The sequence below is a fragment of the Rhinichthys klamathensis genome, unplaced genomic scaffold (assembly GCF_029890125.1).
Source record: "Rhinichthys klamathensis goyatoka isolate OS25496 unplaced genomic scaffold, OSU_Roscu_1.1 h1tg000303l_1, whole genome shotgun sequence".
Taxonomy (NCBI): Eukaryota; Metazoa; Chordata; class Actinopteri; order Cypriniformes; family Leuciscidae; genus Rhinichthys; species Rhinichthys klamathensis.
The window spans coordinates 2,457,457-2,484,182 of record NW_026606822.1 but is presented as its reverse complement, the minus strand read 5'-3'; the positions used below and the strand labels follow the sequence as shown (position 1 = coordinate 2,484,182).

General features: G+C 38.4%; 1 protein-coding gene across 19 annotated transcripts in view; it reads left to right on the top strand.

The window, feature by feature from the left end:
• The window catches only part of ptprt (protein tyrosine phosphatase receptor type T), a 274,244-nt gene that overhangs the window by 94,308 nt on the left and 153,210 nt on the right, over positions 1 to 26,726 (top strand). For all 19 annotated transcript variants that reach the window (XM_056270640.1, XM_056270639.1, XM_056270636.1 and 16 more), the window contains exon 7: positions 18,441 to 18,734. In XM_056270640.1, coding sequence (XP_056126615.1) covers positions 18,441 to 18,734 — 294 coding nt within the window. The remainder of the gene's footprint in view (positions 1 to 18,440; positions 18,735 to 26,726) is intronic.

Below are 26,726 nucleotides of genomic sequence, written 5' to 3'. Positions count from 1 at the left end.
TCAGGTTGGATGGCAGGAGGGGGGAGTGGGAGTGCAGGAGGTGATGGTGAATGTGTGAAGTGCAGATCAGACCGGGTGTGTGGTGTGAATGAGTGCTTTTCAAACCTGCAATAAAATGAGTTTAAATCATCAGCCAGGTGTTGATTGTCCACAGATCGGGGGGATGGTGACTTGTAGTTGGTGATGTTCCTCAGGCCATTCCAGACTGATGATGGGTCGTTGGCTGAAAACTGTTTTTTCAGTTTATCAGAGTAGCTTCTTTTAGCAACTCTGATCTCCTTTGTCAGTCTGTTTCTGGCCTGGTTATACAAGATTTTATCCCCACTTCTGTAGGCATCCTCTTTGGCATGACGAAGGTGTTTGAGTTTCCCAGTAAACCATGGTTTATCATTAGTGAATGATAAGAATGTCCTGGTAGGAATGCATGTATCCTCACAGAAACTTATATATGATGTTACAGTATCTGTGAGCTCATCCAGATCGTTGGTAGCAGCTTCAAAAACAGTCCAATCAGTGCAATCAAAGCAGTTATGTGCATATACAGATACTTGTGTATAATTGTCAATGCACATTAAACTCTGAATCAAAGCACCAATCCAAAAAGAAATGAATCTTTGACTTAGACAGTGAAAGTAAGTTTAAGGCCAGACAAACCTGCATTACAGTTGGAGTTGCTGGAGTTCCCAGGTGTACCCAGCATGACAGCGAATCGAAAGCTTCTCTTTGTAATTACAACTTCTCTTTGAAAAACTTTCTCTTTGTAAAAACAACTTCTCTTTGTTGATTATTCCTGCGTAATAATCAAGAAACTTCACTGCCGTACCATGAGAGTAGCAGGCGTAATGATATGACGCAGCGCCTGAAAATAGTCCCCAGCTCGATAATTTCCAACGTGACCGGGACTAACTGCCTGCGCCTGCTGCACTCATGGTACGGCAGTAAAGTTTCTTGATTACTACGCAGGAATGAGAGTATAGTTCCTAGCCATATCAGCCTAGAAAATCGCAACTTTACATTTTCCGTCGGTCTTAGTGCACGATGTAACTACAGAAGAGTCAAGTTTTAAATAGGAAAAATATCAAAACACTTTGGTCATTTTTTAATGAGAAATGCTAATGGTCTTGTCCACTCCAATGATGTATGCTAAGCTATGCTAAAAGTGGTACCGCCAGAACCGGAGATCGGCTGAATGGATTCAAAAACGGTAAAACTCAACAGTTTAACTCTGGGGGAGTTGTAAAATGAGCCTATTTCCAAAAAAAGTGGAGTATCCCTTTAATACCTTGTATAGTTTGCATACACTGTTCACAATTTAAATATGTATATTTTAGACTGTATGCGTGATGTGATTAATTATATGGATATATAGACTATACCGTTTGAATGTTTCGTTTTTTTAAAGAAATTTAAACTTTTATTCTGCAAGGATGCATTTATATATAATATAAATGGATTTCTATTCATTAAAGAATCCAGAATCCAGAATCCGTTTTCCTCAAAATTATGAAAACTGTTAATAATAATCAATGTTTCTTGAGAAGCAAATCAGCATATTAGAATAATTTCTGAAGAGCATGTATGTGACACCAAAGACTGGAGTAATGATTATAATATAATGTAATATAACAATAAAAAATACATTTTCAAATATATTTTATTTCACAATGTTGTTGTTTTTACTGCATTTGTTAATCAAATATATGCCACCTGATGAGCGTAAGAGACATATTTCAAAAACATGCCCCCACACTTTTGAACAGTAGTGTTTGATTGGTTATAGCTTTCATGATATGGATTTCAAGTACAAATGGACATAATCTCTTATTTTTGGCATCTTATGAAGCGATATTTTTATAAAGCACAATAGAGTTATTCATTAAGCATTTGCAAGTATGCAAATAAGTTCAACATAGTATTATCCTGTGATACAATGTTAGGCATGCAGATAAACTATTCTCAAGGCTGTTGTCAAATCTGTCATTTTAAGTGTTTAAGCAGTGATTGCTTGAATTCCAGATTTTATTAAAGGTCACTAATATGTGAATAAATTGTAAGATTACATTTTGTATTTCGGAGTAGCTACAGCAAACTAGGGATGTAACTAAGTGTATTTCAAGGATACCTGTGTTAAATTAAAGATTCCGCACTGAAAGCATTTTATAGTAAACCTCATTTATTAAAAATATGCTTAAATTAATCCATCGATTCAATATTCCGTGAACCTAAACAGAGGAACCCAAACAGTGGTTTTATTGGACACTAAATCAAACTTATGGTTTATTGATTTTATGAAATGGTTGCAACAACTTGAAATAAGACTGCCATGTTCATGCAATATCTATGATTATTAATTATTACTGCGATAAACAATGTTTCTACCAACTAATATACAGTAGTTTAGTATGTGAAATTGTGTATAGAGTATTATCATTTGGATATATTGTTTATTTTCTGTGACTCATCCAAACAGATTTTCTTGTACAGTAATGACCCATCTTTGTAGTATTAGTATGCGCCTGATTAACATGCCAAATATAGAAGCTAACAGAGGTGTCACTTGCATGCATGATTTCTCGAGCGGCATGTTTGTTGCTTTCTTTGCCAGCGATCAATGCCATCTGGCCTTAGCATGTCCTGGGAGGGGTGTTTCGCGATGGGGCAATATCCCTCAGGCTGTGAGCGCCTCAGGTGCTCAGAGGTTCCAGTGTCATCCTGGGAATCAGAAGTGTGTGGATGCGTCTGGATATGTGTGTGATTAGGAGAGCCAGCAGAGGGGTGATGTATAACATCGTTTCCCTGGGGAAATGAATAGAGTGCAAAGCAATATGCTGCACTGCACAGGCATGCTAAATTAAATATGCATTAATTAATGCATGCAGTGCCAGGGATTCAGTCCAGGGGGAGAGGGTGGGGGCAGCGTGGATGGCATGAGTGGCACCATTCCAGCCAGACACTGACAATTAATAAAGAGAACTTGCTGGGGGCGTAACTTGCAATGTTAGCTGAGCTGGAAGGGCCAAAAGCTTGACCCGAAGAAATGAAGACTAAGTGGATTTGCAGAAAAATAACATCCTTAATGCAAGATACATTTACTGGAGAAGTAAAATCATGCCTGTCTCGTTGGCAAAACATTTTTTTCTTTTCTTATAGCCAGTTAACAAATAGTTTTTTTTTTCTTTCTTGTTTTCGCACGAATATCACAACATTTGTTAAATTGTTTTGGTTGTTGTTTTTCTTTATGTTTTTTTGTATAAAATAAAATAAAATACCTGTTCAAACGTTTTAGTTTGGTAAGATGTTTTTAAAAGAAGTCTCTTTTACCAAAGTTACTGTAAAAACAGTAATAAAGTGAAATATGTGACCTGATCCAGCAAAATGAGTCACAGTGACCCAAATTTAAAAATTGAGATTTTGGTATTAATGGAAAGAGGAGACCATAAGCTTTCAATTGATATCCTAGTCAAAGTCATACCTTGAATGGTTGTAAAGATATACACATTTGAATTATGGTCACCTGCCCTCTTTTTCCAATTGAAAACCTGAGAAAATCGCTTTCAAAGTTTTTTGCCCGTTTTTTGTTGATATCTTTCAAAATCCATTACATTTAAAGGGATAAACTATTTATTTTACAGCTTAATTTGACCAAAGATATTAATATATAAATGCTATTAAACCCGACTGAAGCTCAAATTATTTTAAAACATTTTATTTGAATAAATAATTTAACAGTAGGCCTACCTTTTACAAAAATGTACTAAAATCAGAAAGATTGAACAAAGGTGCTACATTTTTGCTTGAGAGAGAGGGTGTGTGTGTGTGTGTGTGTGTGTGAGAGAGAGAGAAAGTGAGAGGCAGAGAGACAAGGAAACAGAGATCAAATACTGCTAGTCTATGCAATCATATCTTAGTGTAGGCTAGTTGACAATAACAGCGTAACAAATTCATAACGGAGATACCAACAGTTAAATATTGGGTTAATCAAACACATAATGGATTCTCCTTGCAGATAAATAGCTACACTCATTCACATTTGTCAATCACGTTATATCAATCACGCGTGCACACTACGAAACTTTCATCCGTTATATAAAAACAATCGTAAGTTTTTCGCATCCGTAGCAAGCAGTTTGAATGGTGTTTTGACAATTCGGAGCCACCGAATCAATACGAAAAAACGCATACGAAAAAAAACGCGGACTCAGTGTGCAATGGCCAGGGGGCTTGATGACGCTTTGGCAACTTTGCTCGCTTTTGACAGCGACATTTCTCAAATTAATAATATTTAATCTTTCTGAGGAGATTTGCTAGCTTGTTTATTACACAGAGCGCTCGCTGCGAGTCTGACAGGAGGGTCGCTGGACCAATCGCGTGCCGGTCAGTCGAAACGGCTTCCCATCGACAAATGATCAGCATTTGTGTAGATTTCTAAGCTTTTTGATTGGTTATATACAACGTGTAACACCATTTAAAGAGCAGAGATAGTGACGTTTCAGGGGATACCCGGGAAATGCTCAGAGGTGACGAGAGGAGTTGAGAAAAGCAATGTTCATTTCCAGCGAATTTAGTAAAACTTTGTACACTTTAATAGTAATTTAAATACCTTTACTCAATTATCTGGACTACGAAGCTTTGGGAGATTATTTTTGAATGTCTGGTCTTTGAAATTAGCAAAAAAAAAAAAAAAAAAAAAAATCTATTATTTCATTTTTTTCCCACATAATCGGCCCATATCTTAAAATAGAACGTTGCGACTTCCGACTCATTTCGCCAGATCGGGTCACATATTATTCTAATTTATAGTAAATGTTTGTTGTAAATGTAATTTATTATTATTTGATGGCAAAGACTCCAGTCTTAAAGCAGCACTAAGTAGGAATTCCGTTTTTGTCAAACAGCGACCCCTAGAGTCGCTGTGGAGTACTTGTACTGTCGTGAATAGAACTCACGCAGAGATGGCTCGCACTCACGGCCGGATCCCCTTCCCCTGTACACCGGTACCTGTTCAGTAGGATGGACGCTGTAATGAGTGGAAATAAGGTATGGCCCCTTTAAGAGCTGCGCGCGCCCTACCACATGTATACGGCGCCGGGTTATTTATGTTTGATGCTCATTTTATCAGAATTTTATCAGATCTGTTTTTTGCCGTAAAGCAATTCGTTACCTCGCGAGACCTGATATCACACGATACTTCCTAACACTGAGGCCGCCGGCCCAAAGTTGCAAGGGTGGTTTTGCGGCTCACAGGCACCAGGGGGGTGCGAGACGACCACCATTCAACACGAAATCAGTAATATAAACATTACAATGACTCCAAAGCTGTTCGGTTAAGGTAAAAAAGTTACTTAGTTCACCTTTAAGTGTCATATGATCCTTCAAAAATCAATCTAATATGCTGATTTGCTGCTCAAGGAAAAATTCCTATAATTGTCGGTGTTGAAAAAGCTTAAAGAGATTGTCCCCCCCAAAAATGAAGTTTTACTCACCCTCAGGCCATCCAAGATGTATGTGTCTTTTTCTCTTCAGTAGAACAGTAAAGAACATGTTTAGCAGAAACCGTGGTCATTGGTGATTCATGTAATCCAAGTCAATGGCTACCATCACTTCAAGAGTAAAATAAAAAACATATACAGTACAGGCAAAACAGAATTAATAAACTTGGCTCCTGATGATACATTGAGGTTTTCTGAAGTGAAACAATCAGTCTGAACATTATTTCCAACATTATTACCTGTAATCCACAGCCTCAGCAAACATCCCTGAGCGTGTTCATGAGAGTCTGGAGCGCAAGCTTCCCGTCACAGAATCTCGCATGTGAGCTGACGCTGTGTTTGTTTACACGTGTGGACACGTGTTTTGTATTAGTCATCAAAATGGTTCTTAGTTGTGCTTATCCTGGATGCCAAGATAATGTTGGCTTGCGTGAATCAGGAAGATTGACTTTTCACAGATTCCCAACGTTTGAGTTCCCGCATATACTGTGTCAGGAAGCTCGCGCTCAGGACTGTTTGCCCAGGCTGTGGATTACAGGTAATAATGTTGTAAATGATGTTCAGTTTCTTTGCACAGACTGATTGTTTTGCTTCATAATACCTCAAAGTATCTTCAGGAGCCACGGAATAATTCTGTTTTGCCTGTATGTTGTGACTCTTGTAGTGACTGTAGCCATTGACTTGCATTATATGAATCAGCAGTGACCACGGTTTCAGCTAAACATCATCTTTACTGTTCTACTGAAGAAAAAAACACACACACTTGGATGTCCCGAGGGTGAGTAAATTAACAGAAAATGTAGTTTTTGGGTGAAATATCTCTTAAAATTTTTTTGGAAACTAAAAAATTCTATAAAGTTCACAGGAACAGCATTTATTTGAAAATTTTTTCGTAACATTATAAATGTCTTTACTGTCAGTTTCGATCAATTTAAAACCTTAAAATAAAAATGAATTTCTTACTGTAAAAAACGGCAAGCTTTTGATTGATAGTATCAGAATATATCTGAGCAAATAGGTTTTGTCTTGTTTTAAGCATAACCCTCAATGTTTTTTATTTTTTTTTCATTATTTTTTTTATTTTTTTTATTTAATTTTAAATTAGTCATTTTAAAGAATCTTAACACAGCTCATTTTTAATGTGCATTAACACGTCAATCAAGTTTTAAAAAGCAGGGAAACACCATAAAAGACTTTAAGGAACATCGTGGATGATTTGTATAACTGGTTAAGCATCTGACAGAAAAAGAGAGAGAGAAGGATGGTGTGTTCAGTTTTGGGCAGGTGCCTGAACTGTAAGTACTGGCCATTGCATCCTCAATCCTCCAGAAAGGTGTCAGCCACTGAATGTATGAGTGTGTTTGGAGGCTGTGGGAGCGCGGAGGAGAAACACACACTGAGAGAGATTAAAACAGTGAGTTTTATAAATGGGGTGCTCACAGAGGGGTGCAGGGGTCATTAATAACCACCGGCTGATGGCGAGGAGAGAGAGATCGAGAGAAAGACAGACAGAGAGGTGGTAGTAATGGTGATGTGAGGGAATGTTGCTGCTGGTGACCATGGAAAAAGTCCCATTATTTGTCTTTCTTTTCTCATTTTGCTGTTTTATTCTTGTTTACTTTGGCTCTTTTGGGATTTGCTTTGTAAATATGTTTCCCTTATGCATGCATGCGTCCCCTTTCTTGATTGTTTTCTCAGCCACAGGAACATTTTATTGCTCACAGGTTGCTCTTTCATAGCTCATGAGTTTTAATGAGTTCACAATTATGTTTCATTGCATTATGCAGTAGTGTAGATATTCTTCAAACAATTAGTTTGTTCTAAACTCCTAAACTTAATATTAAACTTCTGCAACTAATTGAGCCTAAATCTTTTGACATAATGCACAGACTACAATTTTAAAATGTATTCTGTATAGATTCTTTTTTGTATTGGTAAATGTTATGCTTGATATAAAGTTTGAAAATCTCCCATTGACTTCCATTCATAGGTTCATAATGTACGTGACACACTCATGATGTCATTGAGATATTTATATAGAATTGCTATTGGTCTTCTTTCTAACACTTATTTGCATACTGAATTGTGATTGGTTTGACATTCTTGCATAGAGATGAGGCTTCCTTTATATAGATCCAAAACCTGAAACCTAAACTTTCGTTAACAACTTAAACAACTTTTACCGCCTTGCAAGGAAATCTAAATGTAGTTTAATTATTAGTCTTTTAGATGTAAATGACTGAACTGTGTGTGTACAGAACGGCATTAAGCACTAAAAGATGAACTGACAACAGAATGTACTGCAAATTTTAAGTGTATAGCGTTAGTTCTGGCAGTGATCACGTCAGTCAAACTCGCATCAGCTGATCCACGTCTACCTATGAATACGGCGCCTATCACAGCATCCCTATATATAATGAACATTCAGTATTATCAGCACCTTTATCGTGTTGCTCAGGAGCTTATTCCCTCCTCCATCCCCAGATCCTCCTCTTGCCCAGTCAGGACTTGGCCTTCTGATATTCCTCTTTGAATCAGACTTATTTTTCTTGAATCATTTTGCACATTAAATCATTGAACAATAATAATATCTGCAATACATTCATGTTGGTTCTGTTCTGTTTACCCTAAGGGTGGTTATCGCTGCTCTCCTGCTCTTATTCATGCTAGGCTGCATTGATGGGCAGATAGTTCTTGCCCATGATAACAGAAACACACCGCCAATCCAAACTGTATGCTAACTGTCAATCATCTTTGATGATAGTGGCCCTGACAGAAATAGTTTTCTTTGGTATCTTGGGTAACAGTCTGAGACGTTATTGAGATTCCAGAAGACAAACATAGGAGACTTCAAACTTATGGTTCTTTTTTTTTCTCGGGAGAAAGTAGAAGACCTCTCAATTTTCTCTCTGTTTAATCTCCTTTCGTCTATGAGAAACAACCGAGATGTCTTTTGCGATTTATCTTTCCTGTGGGCAGCACTATCCTGTCATTACTCTTGGTTTCTGTCTCAGACACATTTGGACGTACAATTATTTTCATCTGCCTGCATTATTATCTTTATTTCCTTTTTTCTCTTCCGTTTCTGTTTTCTTATCTCTACTTCAAGCCTATGTGGTGTCAAACCTCTCCCGTTTTTCATTTTTAATGTATGCTAATCTGTGTTAAGTAATATTCTTTCTGACGGTCGCTTTTCACTCTCTCGTGTCCTCTCTCAATCTCACCCTGATGCAATTTTAACCCAAAACCCTCTGTGCCTTATTAGCCCATTTATACACATTTGCATCACAGTGTCAGAGGCTGAGAGGTGTGGGAGAAAGAAGAGTTTTAGTTCATTCTGGGAGAAAGTATTATGTTTGCACAGGTAGGCCTACTTTTGAACCCTTTGCACAGGTAATTTACTAAACAAATCTATGGATTAAATGGGGATTTTGGATGGAAAACTGTTTTCTCTGGTTCATCATTGATATAAAATGAATGTTTATATGTTTATAAAATCTGCAGTATTCTAATGTAGAAATAAACTCCTCTTCTTGAAGATTCACTATCTCTCGTTGAATCGCGGGCCTGTGCGCTGTAACCTCACGATGGACAGAGGCAGTATGCGCTAGGCTAGTTTGTATGCAGGTCTTGGCGTCCCCATGGTTCATGAAACCCCTTTCTGCCTCTGACAAGACATGAGCCCTCAGGGCCCTCCACACCACACTCTCCCCACTGACTCACATCAGCAGAATAATAGCGAGCTCTGTCCAGTATGGCCTTATTGATATGCTGCGGGTCAGCGTTGGACCTTTCATGTGAGGGTGAATGAAAGAGAATAATATAGTGTTGATATAGCTAATGCATTCATAGACAGAGGGATGGCCTCAGGTAGAGGTGCTAATGACAGGTGACGGCTGTAATCTGGGACTGAACTCCATGGCGTAATCTGGATCGATTCTCTGTAGTCTCTTGTTTGGTATGATGTCCGTGTAGTTGATGAAGTACATGTACGGAATATTAACCTACTGTAAAAGAATGCAGTAGACTGCAGAATTTTTCTCAATTCATTTTTAATTTCTTTTTATTGGCATTTAATTGAATTGACAGACATTGCATTGCATAAGATTTCTTTTTGATTGCCGAAACAGTGAAAAATAAATTAAAGTAACAATAGTGCACATTGAGTAAATAAATAATAATTAACTCATGAAACACTGCTTATAAATAATTAAAATTGTATACTGTGTTTTATCATTTTCTGTTCCCAAATACTTCCTGTCCTCTCTTTCAAGTTGGCAATTATTTAATGTAATTTATTTTCATTTTATTTTGTTTTACACTATTCTTTTGTTTTATTTGTTAATTATACTGTTGATTCCATTTAAAGTACATTTAAAACAGCATGCTGAAGGTATTTTTGTTTGTTTGTTTTTACATGTTGTACCAAAAATTAAATAATCCAACAAAAAAGGATCTTGAAAATTATTATTATTATTTAAATGAAGGCAGTCCTGTGACAAGATAATCTAAATTCATCCAAAATGTAAAAAGGTACATATAATAAGTGTACATATATTTAATATTATATTGTATTGCAAATCATCAATAAAAAAAAGAGCTCAATCTAAAAACCATATATGTTTTATGCGTATTAAAATATTGTAAAACAATAAGCAACATGCTAATATCACAATATTGGAATTAATTGTGAGTTGCATCTCTTGTGTGCTTGTTTGGGACGTGCGTACTGATTTTCAGCCTATGTAGAGCGTTCCACGTTAATTATTTATAAAGTGCCATGTTAGGCAGCTGTCTAACTAGGTAGCTCACTAGGTTTTCGAACAGTGCTTGTGTGTGGTTTCAGGATATTGGATAGAAATACAGCTTGATCATATAGAGTTTCAACACAATTCTGTCTGCCAACATCGCTGGTCTGTGTGCATTTTTTGAGAGAGGTGTTTATGTGTGTGATAGTGATGGTGATGCCCTGAGTTATCTACACACCGACAGAGAGAAGTATTAGTGAAGGATTTTGGAAGTCTGTGTGTGTGTGTCCGTAGACTGCCTGCGAGTGGGCTTCACTACAGAGATGGATTAGAGCGCAGTAATACTACAGCCCAGATAAGCAGGAGCCGAGGAGTTAGCACTTCAAACACTCGCAGCCACTTTATTTGTCTGTGTGAATATTTATTTATTTAGTTTGATGCACTGCTCTCCAAGTACCCGGGACTTCAAAGTATACGCAGCATGCAGTATATGCATTGAAATACAGAATCTCCATGCCATAGGAATACAGTAGTTCTGTTCCAAAAACCTAGTGAGCTGCCTACCTAGATAGCATTTTAAGTCATCGTAGGCGAGCTACCGATACAAAGACTGCAGAGAGAGTATAAGGAATATAAGACAGACCACTTGTAGAAAAATAAATTGGAAGAATCACAACACTCAATCTGGTGGCTGTATAAACGTAAGTTACTCCTTTCAATTAAAAGAGCCCATGTTTTCTCTAGTCTAGAACACACTGAAAGTCATTTAAGAATAATTGATTATACCATTGTTGTCAGATGTTATTGCTCAACTTATTTTTAATAAAACAAACAGTTTAGCAGATGTTGGGATAAACTTTCTTTGTGCTGTATTTATATGCATATTAAATACGTAGAAAATTTATAGCCAAGAAGGCTGCAAAGTGAACTGACTTTAGAAAAAAATAAGGAAGCATTATGCATATACTTTGCAGAGAATGCAATCCCAGAAAGCATTGTGGCAATCTAAGGGTACGTTTACACAAATGCGATGTACTAAAACTGGAAAGGTTTGTGTTTTTCGTGTACAGGCGACAGCATTGTCAAAATGGGAAAACGACTAAAAACATTGTAATGCCAGGCCATATTTGCCGATGTCACTTTGTAAAGAAACAATACGCACATAGACTGAACACATAATACCAATGGACATGACGTCACCGTTTTCACAAATTTGTGTTTTTGTAGTTTACATGGAGATGGTAACGTTATCATTTTCAAAAACTTGCACTTTAAAACCATTTTCAAAAGTTTGTGTTTTTTAAGCCCCACAAAACGCTGTTTTCATGTACATGTTTCATGTTGTGTAAATGGCCCCTCAATGAAGTTATTTCAAGATAGTGTTCAAGTCTAGAAAATATTTTTATTCATATTAGAGTATTGCATCTTTAGCTTAGCATCATTCTTATCTCAAGGTCATGAAATCAGTTTTTATTGTGTCCTTCACATAAGCAGTGCTGTTTGTGTAGTTATTATACCTTTGTAGAGCATTCCAAATCGGTCACTAGTCCCAAAACACGCTCTATGCAAATATGCAATTGCATCAACACAATTCTTTATTGAAAATTGAAAATGAATGTAAATTGTCTTCTGCAGTCAGTTTTGTATTTCAGGTCTGTGTTTGCATACGTTTCAGGCCTTATGAAGTCTCCGTTTCGGCCTCTGAAGGCAGTAGACAGTAAGGCAGCTCACTAGGTTTTGGAACAGAGATTTTGTGTGTGTGTGTGCAAGTGTGATTTACGTCTCACTGAGTCCAGAGATGTTTTTAGAGCTGAATTTTGAATTTTATGCACAGGTGTCCTCAGCATGCCGCCTTTGAACAGCACCGGGTTTGTGAATTCAGTCTAGCAAAAGACGCCTCCTCCCTTATTTTCACTCTCTCCCTCTCTTGTCATCCGTTCCCCGTGCATTGCTTTTATTTGTCCAGACCTGAATGTACTTCTTCAGAAAGAGGGTTTGAAGAGCCTTCACTCACCTCACGCTGTTCATACTGCGCTTGTATGTTTACAGCGTTCCTCCTCTGTATTTCTCTTGTTCCCTGCTCCTCCACAATGCTCAATATGGTGTTTTGATTAAAGCATTCTGCAAGGGCATTCAAAAGAAACCTTTCTAACACCAATGCACAGCTAAAAAAAAAATAGAAGGGAATTAGTTTTTAGATGGAAGGAAGAAAAAAGGGGAAATGTAGTTCCTCGCCCTGACAAAGAGAATCAAACCTCCAAAGAGATACTGCATCAAGGGATAAGGGTCAGGTCAAAGGCACAGACAGCATCTCTCGCCTGGTTCCCCTGAGCCATTCTTCCGAGGTTTGATCCAAACAATAAAGTGAATGAGACGAAACAACAGTCTAAGTCACTCAGAAGTGTTTCCCATGAGACTGCAGGTATGGAGGATGGAGGATCTTTGTGGGTGCTGATGAGGTCTGATGTATAGGTGTGCAGAGAGCTTGCTAGTCCTATTGAGAGTTTTGCGGGTTTTTGGGTCATTATGTCCTGCAATTCTTAAATTAAACGAAACAGGATGTTGCTGATTGTACAACATATTAGATGTGTTTTTCAATGATAAAAGCAACAATTCATCTTATGTGGACGAGCCTGGCCTAATGCTAAATTGAGGTTTAAGGTTTGTGTGTGTTTGTGTTATAGAGATGGGTGATATAACTGACCGAAAAAAAAAAAAAAAAGCTTTCTTACAATATTTTATCTATGGGGTCATTCAAATTTTGTTTTAATAAATTAACAATTTTATTCAGCTAGGACGCATACATTTGATCAAAAGTGACAAACAGAATATTTGTATTTCAAATAATTGCTGTTCTTTTGAACTTTCGGTAACACTTTATAATAACTGCATGCTATTAATCATTTGTTAAGCATGAGTAAACAGTTAATTCATCATTTACAAAGCATTAATAGACATTAATAAGCAGTTTATAAATACAGCTATAAACGCTTTTTTTCTTGATTTATAAGCATATCTAAAATGCGTTTAATAATTGTATTTTCATACTTTGTTAATGATCAATTAATAATTTCTAAATGAAGTATAGCATTATTTACAAACAAGAGTTGTCAGTCATTCATAAGATCACTTAGAAATTGTAAGTAAATGTAGTAAATACAGGTAGTTATAAAGCATTTAGTAGTGGTCAGTTAACTATTTTGTGAGCTAATCTAAAGTGAGGACTATTCATGCCTTGTAAAGCATTTATAAAGGAGATTTGAAGGCGCATCAATCTTCTAAACAGTAAAATGTAACAAACACAACACAGTGATACAGAACATAGAAATATTTAACAGCCTTTAAATCTCCTTTATAAATGCTTTACAAGGCATGAATAGTCCTCACTTTAGATGAGCTCACAAACATAGTTAACTGACCACTACTAAATGCTTTATAACTACCCGAATTAACCCTGAATTACAGCATAAATACATGTTAATAAAGCATTTATTAACACACTAAGTAACCATCACTATATGTCTGAATAATAAGATGTATGAATGTACATTTAAATAGTTTATTAATCATTTACTTACACGTTCTAAGTAATCTTATGAACCACTGAAAACTCTTAAATAACTGGTTTATAAAAAATGCAATTATTCATTTAGAAATAATAAATTGATCATTAATAAAGGATGAAAATACAATTATTAAATAAATTATACATATGCTTGTAAATCAAGAAGAAAGCATTTGTAGCTGTATTTATAAACTGCTTATTAATGTATATTAATGCTTTATGAATGATGAATTAACTGTTTACTCATGCTTAACTAATGATTATTAGCGTGTAGTTATTATAAAGTGTTACCGAACTTTCTGTGAACTTTGAAATCTCAGCACAACTGTTTTCAACATTGATAATAATCAGAAATGTTTCTCGAGCAGCAAATCATCATATTAGAATGATTCCTGAAGGATCATGTGACAATGACTGGAGTAATGATGCTGAAAATTCAGCTTTGATCACAGGAATAAATTACATTTTTAAATATATTCAAACAGTTATTTAAAATTCTTTACTATTTTATATATATATATATATATATATATATACACAGTATATATACAGTACGTATATATAATTCAATACATACTGTATATATGTTTTTGTGCACCAATGAATAATTCACAATAAGACCAGGAATATGTATAATTTCATTATCACATTGCCAACAAAACACCTGCGCACACATGCGTATGCATCATTTTATGCATCAGTTGAAATGTGGATATGAAGAAACACTCCAGTTATAGGTTAAATCTAACTTTGTCATACTGTGGCCATATTCTCTATCTATTTCTTGGCTCTTGGTTTCTGTTGAATCGGTTGTTCCGACAGGTGAAAGACCAGATTGCAATTATTGTTGTTTCACAGCTACAAATTCCCATTTGACGGTGGAGCTCATCTCTCTCTCCCCCAGCTCCGCTATCAGACAGACCCGGTGGGCTTTGATCAGATAGCGGGATGGGATTTCTGGAGATTTCTCGCTAATCCACCTGGTTTTAAAACCTCCCTGCGGACACCAGGTGATAAAGGATAAAATTACAGGGGTGTTCGGCCACATGGACACAAACACACCTGCACGGGGGCTTCGAGCCGACTCCAATAACCACATTGCTGCTTATATTCCTGAACGTATGGCAAAGTATTAGTGGAAATGGGTATGAACTTTACGTATCAAGGGAATTTGATAAGAAAAGATGTGAGAGAGTGTTTAGGATTGTGCTCTCTCACGCACATGAACTTCTACGCTTGAAATAGTAAATAGTGTGTGCAGGGAACCTCTTGTGTCTGTAGGAAATGGGTTTTCCTGGAGTGAAAGGGACCCCTGGTGAATGGGTAATGCTCCTTTTGTTATCTGTATCCATACTGTGTGGCAGTGTGTGTCTAGTCTGTCTGAGCTTAGCATATTTCCTTAGTTATTCTCATCTTGCGTGAATCATACTATTTGAGAGAATTTACTGACATCAGAACTGGAGAATTGAGATTAACTGAACTGAAGCCTTTGTGTCATTCGTATATTTGATTTTTTTCTGCCAAAGTATTTATATACAAGCCCCCAAGCCTCTCTATCTTCTTGCACTTTCAATTATTAGATGCTGTTTGTCATGATACTAAAATATCTTATTTCTTTGTCAAAACTGTTGCTTCCTATAAGCAATAAGTGACCTGAATGGCACTACAAAGTATGTACTAGACATCAAATGTTTTAACATTCCAATATTGAACATCTGTTGATCTCTCTAGCCACAAACCACTGTGCTAATCAACAACCACATTATATATACACATCATCAGGGCTGGAAGCTCAAAATAGTTTGTCAATCATCCAGAGCACAATAACACTCAGCCAATCATCAACAAGCAATCATCAAGATTTAGCCAGTCATCAACAGGATCCAAACCTCATTTCAATCCAGCTGCAATCATAAATGTGCAATCCAAAAACACTCCACTAATCGCCGAGTTGATCAACTGCAGGACCATAAATGCCCACGCCAGGACAATGTGCTGACATAAAGACTGCTGAAAGTGCATTAAACGATGGAAGTGTATTAATGGTTTGAACAAAGGCACTATTTCAAAATTGCAATTTAGATGTGACAGCTACCTTGATGAACAACACGCTGGAGTTCATTCATATGATAAATAAGACATTGTCCATGAGCAGTATCTCATTTCACTCTAAAATGTTGAAGATATGTTTTGCAGTCATTATTACTGGGGCTTACTAAAGCAAATTATAGCTTATGGTTAGGTTAGGGATTTGAACCATATGCTGAAAACACCTGTGCTTCAGTATTACATACATTAGTCTTCTAAGACAAAAAAAATGGGCTAAATAATAAATTAATTAATTTACATTAATGTAATTTTACATTAAAATTACATTAAAATTACAGTCTAAAAACCAGAATATCATAGAGACTTTGGGTGGACAGTTTTTCTCGTTTCTTGTCTTTTTTATGGTAATCTCTGTTTACTTTTTATTATTCCACCTTCCTTCCTGTTATCGTTTTATTTTCTCCCACCTTCATTTTCATTTCAAGCACTAAACGCTCTTAAGCTTCGGAGGTTGACGGGTCACGTCTAAACTCTCTTCTCCGAGTCAAAGCGTATCCTTTCCGGGCAGCTGAGGGAGTCAGTGGTTATCAGCTGTGGGTAAATGGGCTTTGGTAATCTGGCTCAGTTGATTACATGGCACAGTAGAGACAGCAGCCTCTCATTAGAGTGGGCCTGGGTGGCTCTTCCATGCTCGGATGAACCCTTCATGCACTGCTACTCACCTCTAACCCTGGATTAGTGTCTGTCTGCCCCCTCTCCTGCTGAGAGAGAGAGCGCCAAGAAGACGATTAGAAGATGGAAGCCAGGAACAGAGAAATTTCTTCTTCTTTTTTTACATCAGGGACATATAATATGAATTTGGAAACAATATTGTTTGAACTGATTGAATTGTTACGTTTTATGAAGAAAATGTTAGTTTGGGTGGCTGGTCATTACTAAGGAGTTCTGAGAGGTTGCCAGGGCATCACTATGTGGTTGCTAGGGTTCTTTTATTTACTTGAAATAAACAAGCCTGTAAAAGGAAGGAAGGAATGAAGGAAAAGGGAGAAAGGAAGGAAGATAAAAGTACAGAATGAAAGAAGAAATGGGGAAAATTAAGAAAGAAGGGAAGAAAAGGGAGAAAGAAGGAAAAAGGGAGAAGGGGAGAAAGGAAGGAAAAATGCAAGAAAGGGGAAAATGATTGAAGAAAAAATGGAGAAAGAAAAGGTGGAGAAAGGAAAGATGGAAGGTTAAAAATGAGGAATGGAAGTAAGTAAAAAGTGAGAATGGAAGAAGGAAATGGAGTAAGGATTAAGGAAAGAATGAAGAAAACAAGAACATAAGGGGAAAAAAGAGGTAAGGAAGAAGAGAAAGAAAAAAAGAGAGAAATGAGGAAGGAAGAAAAAGGGAGACGTGAAGAAAAAAGAAGAAAAGAAGAAAGTAAGGATGAATGAAAGAAACATGGAGAAAGGAATGAGTGAAGAAAAAGGATATGATAACTTAATAAAGGAAGAAATGAAGAAAAGAGAAAGGAACGAAGGAAAATTATTGGGAGAAAGGATTAAATGAAGGAAAAGGAGAAAAGAAAAGAAGAAATGAAGAAAAACGAGAGAAAGGAAGAAATGTGTGAAGGAAGAAGGGATAAGGAAAGTATCCTAAAAAGGAGGACAACAAAGAGTGGAAGGAAGGTACAGAGTAAGAAAGGAAAGAAAGCAGGAAGGAAACTAGGAGGAGGAAGGAAAAATGAAGGAAGAAATCAAGAGCATAAGGAAGTAATGAAGAAGTCAAAGCAGGAAGGAAGGAAGGAAGGAAGGAAGGAAGGAAGGAAGGAAGGAAGGAAGGAAGGAAGGAAGGAGGCAAGACACAAAGAAGTATTGTTTACCTTTCACATGTTTGAGGGTAAATCTGAGGTGCTCAACGGCAGAGAGAGAAAGAAGGAAGAGACAGGAAGTTAATGCAGTGCAAGCCATAAGCTGTCTCCAGTGGATTTAATGTGAGTGGGGTAGAAGCGATGGAGAGAGAGAGGAAGAGAGAGAGCTTAGCTAAGTGTTTAGGGAAAAGCTATAGCCCACCTTCTCAACTGGGATTCCAGAAAACGTTTCATTCCATTTATTCGAACAATTCTGCCGGCCAAGCAAGTCTGTGTGATATCCCTTAATGAGCTCCAAAGCTTCGGCTGCACGCTTCACTGTAATTCCAGCCTTCATTTTCCTCTCACCATTTTACACTACAAAAGCAAATGAAATGATGGCTGAATACAGTGTAACAGTGAAGTGAGATGACTTGCTACCACCCTTAATTGCTCTTTCAAAAACTTTTTAAATTTGATGAAAAATGATTGCCCGAGATGGCTCATGAACATTAGTGCTGTCACTTTATTTCTTTAAATATGGATTTGTTCATATATTAAAGCTGCTTGGTATTGCTCATTATAGTTCGCATTAGATTGTAAAAGTTTGGCTATTGATGAAGAATACTCAAAAATACCGATAAAATATGGATTATAGATCTTTTGCTCTTCATTTTGTTGCACTAGTGCTAAAAAGCTGTTCGTGTGGTGATAAAGGTCATCTGATGTAAACCTTCTTTCTTCTTCTTCTTCTTCTTCAGCGCCCCCCACACCTATCGCTCCTCCTGAGCTTCTTGCAGTTGGTGCCACCTACTTGTGGATCAAACCAAACGCCAACTCCATCATCGGCGATGGCCCCATCATCCTGAAAGAGGTGGAGTACCGCACCACCACTGGGAACTGGGCCGAGACGCACGTCGTGGATGCGCCCACTTACAAGCTCTGGCATTTGGACCCAGATGTGGAGTACGAGATTAAAGTTCTTCTGACCCGACCTGGGGAGGGTGGCACTGGGCCACCGGGACCGCCCCTCATCACTCGGACCAAATGTGCTGGTAAGTGTCTGTACACTGTACACAATACCATGATATGAGCAATGTAATAGATCAATGTTTGGAGAGTTTAGCAGGAACAGATTTCTTTCTGGTTGTTGCTCTTCAGTGTTTCTCTCATTCTACAAAGGAAACTCAATCACTACAATAAAGTGCCCATTCTGTTTGTTTCATTGGATTTCACACCTAAAGCATCTAAGTTTCTTACTGTAAATGCAGGAGCTGTGTGTTATTAGTGGTTAAACCACCAGTATATATATACGTATATATATATATACACTCACCGGCCACTTTATTAGGTACACCTGTCCAACTGCTCGTTAACACTTAATTTCTAAGCAGCCAATCACATGGCGGCAACTCAGTGCATTTAGGCATGTAGACATGGTCAAGACAATCTCCTGCAGTTCAAACCAAGCATCAGTATGGGGAAGAAAGTTGATTTGAGTGACTTTGAACGTGGCATGATTGTTGGTGCCAGAAGGGCTGGTCTGAGTATTTCAGAAACTGCTAATCTACTGGGATTTTCACGCACAACCATCTCTAGGGTTTACAGAGAATGGTCCGAAAAAGAAAAAACATCCAGTGAGCGGCAGTTCTGTGGGCGGAAATGCCTTGTTGATGCCAGAGGTCAGAGGAGAATGGCCAGACTGGTTCGAGCTGATAGAAGGGCAACAGTGACTGAAATAACCACTCGTTACAACCGAGGTATGCAGCAAAGCATTTGTGAAGCCACAACACGCACAACCTTGAGGCGGATGGGCTACAACAGCAGAAGACTCCACCGGGTACCACTCATCTCCACTACAAATAGGAAAAAGAGGCTACAATTTGCAAGAGCTCACCAAAATTGAACAGTTGAAGACTGGAAAAATGTTGCCTGGTCTGATGAGTCTTGATTTCTGTTGAGACATTCAGATGTTAGAGTCAGAATTTGGCGTAAACAGAATGAGAACATGGAACCATCATGCCTTGTTACCACTGTGCAGGCTGGTGGTGGTGGTGTAATGGTGTGGGGGATGTTTTCCTGGCACACTTTAGGCCCCTTAGTGCCAATTGGGCATCGTTTAAATGCCACGGCCTACCTGAGCATTGTTTCTGACCATGTCCATCCCTTTATGGCCACCATGTACCCATCCTCTGATGGCTACTTCCACCATGTCACAAAGCTCTAATCATTTCAAATTGGTTTCTTGAACATGACAATGAGTTCACTGTACTAAAATGGCCTCCACAGTCACCAGATCTCAACCCAATAGAGCATCTTTGGGATGTGGTGGAACGGGAGATTCGCATCATGGATGTGCAGCCGACAAATCTGCGGCAACTGTGTGATGCCATCATGTCAATATGGACCAAACTCCCTGAGGAATGCTTCCAGCACCTTGTTGAATCTATGCCACGAAGAATTGAGGCAGTTCTGAAGGCAAAAGGGGGTCCAACCCGTTACTAGCATGGGGTACCTAATAAAGTGGCCGGTGAGTGTATACTGTATATATACTGCATTTAATATAATATAATTATTTATTTGAAATTAACTTGAAAGTTTACTGAATTCCCAGAGGATTGTGTAATATTTGCATATGGTGTTTTTGAGTTTTGTTGAATTTTAACAAGCCTTTATTTAGAAATTAATTTACATAACATGAAAAAACAGTTAGGGCCCTATCTTGCACTCGGCGCAAATGACTTTTTACACTGACGCATGTATCATTCCTATTTTGCACCCGCGCAAAGCGGGCTTTTCCCTCCACAGACGCACGTCGGTTAACTAAAAAATACACTTGCGCTCCCCGGGGCGGTTCGGCGTAAAGAGGAGGCGTGTTCCGGCGCAAACTTTCCCTCATGCTATTTTGCTGTTCTATAAAACAATTGCGCCACTGACCAGAAAAAAACTAGTCTAAAGTCAGTGGCGCGTTGCGCGTTGTTCATTATGCTATTTTAAGGGCGCATGCTTGGCCATAATCAATGTAGCGTGTGCACAACGCGCATACACGTTGATTCTCTCATCTAAGCAGCAGTTTTCATTTTTGCAAATCATAGATTATTACGATAGATAGATAGATAGATAGATAGATAGATAGATAGATAGATAGATAGATAGATAGATAGATAGATAGATAGATAGATAGATAGATAGAAAGACAATTTATTATAAAAGCATGTAGCTTACACCAGTAGCGTAGGCAGAAATTTTATTTTGGGTGGGCCAGTGAAAATGTGAGTGGGCCTATAGTTTTTCATAGAAAAAAATGACTTCAGTAATAATTAACCTTAGATAGTAGAAAAATGAATCGACAAACTGCAAAAACAGTTAGCTGCTACAGCTTTATATTCGGCAAATCATCATGTTCAACCAACAGAGCTTAATAAAGGCTGGACAAACCAGTGTAGACATTAGACAATAACCTGTCTATTTTATTCAGGCTAGTCAGCAATGCAAAGACATTTCACCCGAAAATAAAGTAAGCTAAAATAATAATATCACAGTTAGATCGGCGGATAAACCCGCGTCAGGCTGACCAGGAGAGAGGGAGCAAGAAGCAGCCGCCACCAGCACCTGACTAGCCTTCTCCTGGGGTAATGAATCTGAAGAACTGGGACTCGGTAGATGAAGGCAGTGGCGTGTCTTCTTCCTCAACTCTTGCTTTTTTCAAATAGCACATTAAAGAAAGTTGTTTAGCCATTATTGTGGCGCCGACGCCGCTGTGAGTTTTCCTGTCGGAACCCCCAGCAACCATAGCAACCAATAACGTTCCGGAGAGAGGCTTTCTACAACTTGCTTCGACAGTTCCGTTTTATTCGGAAAACGAATTAAACACACACAGCAGTCAACAATAAATCAGGTATATATTAATATATTTTCTTAAATACATTTGAATAAAAATAAACTAAAAATGTATTTTTATCAAACTTGCCTGGGCGGGCCAGTGAGTAATGTGGGCGGGCCAGTGCCGCCCTGGCCCAATACTGGCTACGCCCCTGGCTTACACATTTACCCAAATTATCATACGCCTGTTTAATTTGGGTGGGTTTCTCCATCCCCAATGTCACTTCTCTGACGAGAACGCTGCTCTCCTCGGCTGTGAACCGCTCCTGGCGCGCGCCTGGCAAATCCGCCGTTATAATAGGAATCCGCTTTAGAACAAGCGCACCTGCTCTTAAAGGGAATGTGAGATGACGCTCTGATTGGTTTATTTCACGTTACGCCCAAACCACACCTATGAATAATGAAGCTACTTCAGGCCAACCCCTTTTAGATTTGCGCCAGGCGCAAGAGGCATTTATCCCGCCGGGAAAATAGCAACAGCGCCGGGATCCGCCCACAAAGTTACTTGCGCTTTACGCTTTGACACTTGCGTTTCAGATCGTTAAAATAGGGCCCTTAGTGTTGAAGTTAGTGTTGATATTAAATGCTTGTATATATTCATATAATACACTGCCATTCAAAGCTTTGAGGTCGGTAAGATCTTTTATTTTTTGAAGAAAAATAAATGAATTCTTTTTTTTCAGCAAGGATGCATTAAATTGAGCAAAAGTGACTGTAATACATTTATAATGACTCAAAAGATTTTTTATTTTAAACAAATGCTGTCCTTTTAAACTTTCTTTTCATCAAAGAATCCTGGAAATTTGTTTTATCATTGTTTCCACACAAATATTAAAGCTCCAGTAGGGAGTTTTGAGAAAACGTTGACTTAGCCTGAAAATTTGAACAAGCACAACTTACAGGTCCCACCCCCTTGCTCTCTGCTGCGCTACAGCCCTCCCTCCACAGCTCGTCCTCCACAGCGGAGCCTGTCGTGAACGCGCAGGCTAGTAAACAGGGCCACCGATAACAGCAGATAAAAAGTTATATGGCACATTCACTAATAGGGACTAAACGTCAACAATATGCTTTACATTGACTATGGCCTGCCCATACTTTGACTACAAACTTGGTCCTCAAATCATTATGTATTTTGCAATAGCCTACATGTAACTTTATATTGTTGCACTCTTTCTATAAGTTATAAATAGCTATTAAGATAACGTTAATATAACGGTAACTAACGTTACAGTATGTAAGTAATTATTCTAGCGATATATAATGCTAGATAAGGTGTGCTAGTACATTACTTCAGCAACATGACAAGCCAGTGAATTAGCAGGTTTCAATTGTTGCTTAGCAGAGTGCGTGACATTTTATCTACATGTTATGCGGCTAGAGTTTTGACACCGAGTCAATGGGCTCTGTGTAATTCTTTCTTTTTCGCTTGTTTTTCGTCATCAGTCTTTTTCCTTTTACCTCTTTGTTTTATGAGCAGGTGTCACTCGAGAATTGGCAGTTTAGGTTGTTTCTCCGTCATAAGCACAGCTGCAGCACGCCGGCAATCTTGAGTTTGAACGACGGCTCGCGCTGTGCAAGAGAGGGGTGTGATCAGCGCGTACACGAGCGTGATTGACACTGCTAAGACATTCCTCCTGGCTCTGATTGGTTGTTTCTGACCGGGAGCGTGTATTTCTTGCAAATGGCAATAGGACCACTAGGAGGAGCCAGAGGAGCTTGATTTTTACACAGATTATCTGTCTCATATTCTACTGTCAGGACATAATGACAGTTTTAGCAAATACATTTTTTCAAAAGTTACCTACAGCAGCTTTAAGCAGCACTGTTTTAAAAAAAAACATTGATAATACTAAAAATGTTTCTTGAGCAGCAAATCAGCATATAGAATGATTTCTGAAGGATCATGTGACACTGAAGACTGGAGTAATGGCAGAGTGAGTGAATAGACAGCACTTAAGTACCCTTTATCAGTCAGTACTAGATACCTACAAAGAAAAGATAGAAAAGGGACAAAATGAGAACATGTTATTGTCTAGTTTCCTGATGAGATATAGGGAGAGACTGGGATGATTTGATATGATTTATGAGGGGGTGAAGGTGTTAGTTGTAATGATAATTGACATTGTTACTTTCCACTGCAGAATGATGGCAGGGCGCAGGAGAGAAGACAAAGGCTGTAGGTGGGAATCATTTTCGGGTGTAATTATAAACGCAGTAGGGTGGCATGTGGAGCGGCGCTCAAATAGACAGATACACTCTTGATCTGATAAAGTGACAGGTAATGAGATGATGGGAGCAGATGAGAGAGCCCTAGGTAGTAGGGAAGTCTGTGATCCAGGTGAAGGAAGTCACGGTGTGTGTGAGTGTGAGATCCAGGTGAGGGTTATGTGATGAAGGAGCTGGCTTGATATTGATGACACAGTGGGGGAGATCCAGAGAGGCTCCTCTCTCTCCTCTCACACTCCCTCATTCTCTTTTCCTCTACCTTACTTCCTCAGATGCTTTCATTCTTTGACACGATCATGCATACATGTATGTGCATGTGCGAGGGCTCACACATTGTCTCATAAATTCAGCCTGAAACATCCTGATGGACATCTGGAGGCAGAGACAGGGTTGTGCACCATTCCGAATTGAATTGAGAATGTGTTTTAGATTCCTAGTCAAAGAAAAGCAAACTTTGTTAAGACTAAGTTCCAGGGTGGAACAACAGTTCATTTCCCAGGACTAGTACTTTAGTACATTCCTCTTCCTGTTATTCCAAGAAAAATTTAAATTGAACATGAATTGAAAGGGAGCCAGTTCTTCAATTCTGAATTTTTGCACAACTCCGTTCCTTACAAATTTGGCCTCTGTATTTTAGGTTTCGAAAGTGCTAAATGCGAAGTTTACCTTGAAAATGTCCAAATTTGATTTGGATAACCCAAAAGTCAAAAAAGTAGTTATAAATCCCTGTTCTGGTGTGATGTGCACTGCACTTCTGGTTGTATTGAAGCAAAAAAATATGCACGTGTCGGAAAGGTGAAGGTGTGTTGATGACAGAATTTTCACCATCCCTTTTCTGTTCTTTTTTTTTTATTGGTCTAGAGTATTTGCCCATGGATATGTGTGCTTGTTTAAGGTTTTTACTTGTCCAGGTGAGACTGTTCTGCATAATCAGTGCGTTCATGCCAGCTCACCGCAGGTAGCCGTCTATTAAATATACACACACACACTCGCACACACATTTGATCCAACGAAGTTGCTTCCAGACGACAGCACTGATCTTCCTTGTCCTTCCAATTCAATTTTTCTCCTCCGCTCTGCAGCACAGGAGCTCTATTGGTATGCTAATACAGTCGCACAGAAGTGTGTCCTCTTTAAAATACACTAGCAGACTGGAGGGTGTCATTGTATGCGTACAGAAACACACACGCATACATCTTGCGTTTCTGTTTCAATATTTACTCAGAAATACAAGGATAGTACTGCATGTAAACAATACAGCTGCTATACTTAGTGCAGGGATTTGTACAACCCTCTAACCCTGGAACAATACCCAGAACTTAGCAACCACATAACAATGACCTGGCAACCATTCACAACACCTTAGCAAACGCATAGCAAAGTATTACATTTTCTCTCTAATTTTCCTGTGTGTATGTTTTAGGGCTGCCCCCTGATAGTCGACTAAAAGTTAGAGATGGCGAGTCAGCATTTTCTACTTCATCTTTGCAGCTGACACTGACTCAGAACACACTAGTTTATTAATAAATAATTAAAATGTCTCTTTACAATTTTTTTCCCCGACACATTAATAACCATTGCTTTTGCCGGTGCTTTGCGGCTTGCTTTATGTGTGCGCTTGAGCGCTATATTACGCCTATATATATTAAAGGCTCATTATGGTTCCCTCCAGTATATTTTTAAGTAATTAAATTAATATAAATGTGCGATTAGTCAACTAATGGCTGAAATGAACGACATCTAGAAACATCTTTAGTCTGGGGCAGCCCTAGTATGTTTACACCTGTTATTTTACAAGCCATGTCCACACTTTATATTGTACAAGACCTACAAATATAAACCCCAGGACACATAATGTTTTTATTTTACCTTCATACGCTTTCTGTAATGGAACAAAACCACTACTGTCCCCGGTGACACGCTGCCCTTGAGATTCGAGCTACAGCCAATCTAATGAGCTGGAAGCCAGGCATCTAACTCACACGATTCTGACTCTTGCCCGCAGCACAATGAGCTCTTCAACTTTTGGTGTATAAGGGTCCAATTGGCATTCAGGTACCACAAAAAAAACCCCGTCTATGGCTTTATCAAATATCCACACTGTCTAAAAGTGCTGATATAGCAGGAGAGTTTGAGGGATAATAAGAGAGAGAGAGGTCAAAGAACGCAATGATAAGGCTGATTGCAGCACCTATCAAAGCCTCATGAGCCACGCTTGTGTGTGGAGATCAATGTGAAATCCACTGTCAGCTTTCATCGCATCAGGCAGGGAGGCATTTTAGGAGTGAGAGGACAGGACAGATAGAGGGATTGGAGAGAGGTGAAGCGTGTCGACAAGAACATGTGTTTATGAAGTGACGGCACTGTCTACCTGTCACACACGCATGCGCGCACACACAGCGGTGCACATCTGTCACACGGCACTGATTAGAGCAGACAGGTGTGGAGGTGTTGGCCAGGTGAGGCCTGCTTGAGGAACTGAGTGTGTGTGTGTTTGTGTGTGTGCTGCAGGAAAATTAATGTGTCATGACAAAGGATGGACACACACTCTTCAGGGCTCTTGTTCTGCTATTGGACATGCTTCAGTTATTATTACCCATGAGTCAATGCAGGGTATCAAGCTTTGACACAAGCTATAGAATTTGGTTGCACTCTACTTTAAGGTGTCTGTGTTACAGACAGTGTAATTATACATGTAAGTACTGAGTAATAATAATGAACTACATGTACTTAGGATTAGGGTAACTGCTAAAAATGCTAAAAAAGTATCATTGTCATCACAGGAATAAATTAATTTTAAAATATATTCAAATGGTTATTTTAAATTGTATTAAGAATATTTCACAATATTACTGAATAGATAGGTTATCCATCCCAGTATACCTCAGATTTATGCCAAGTTATCCTATCCTCTCAAGTAGGCCATGATGATCAAAGAA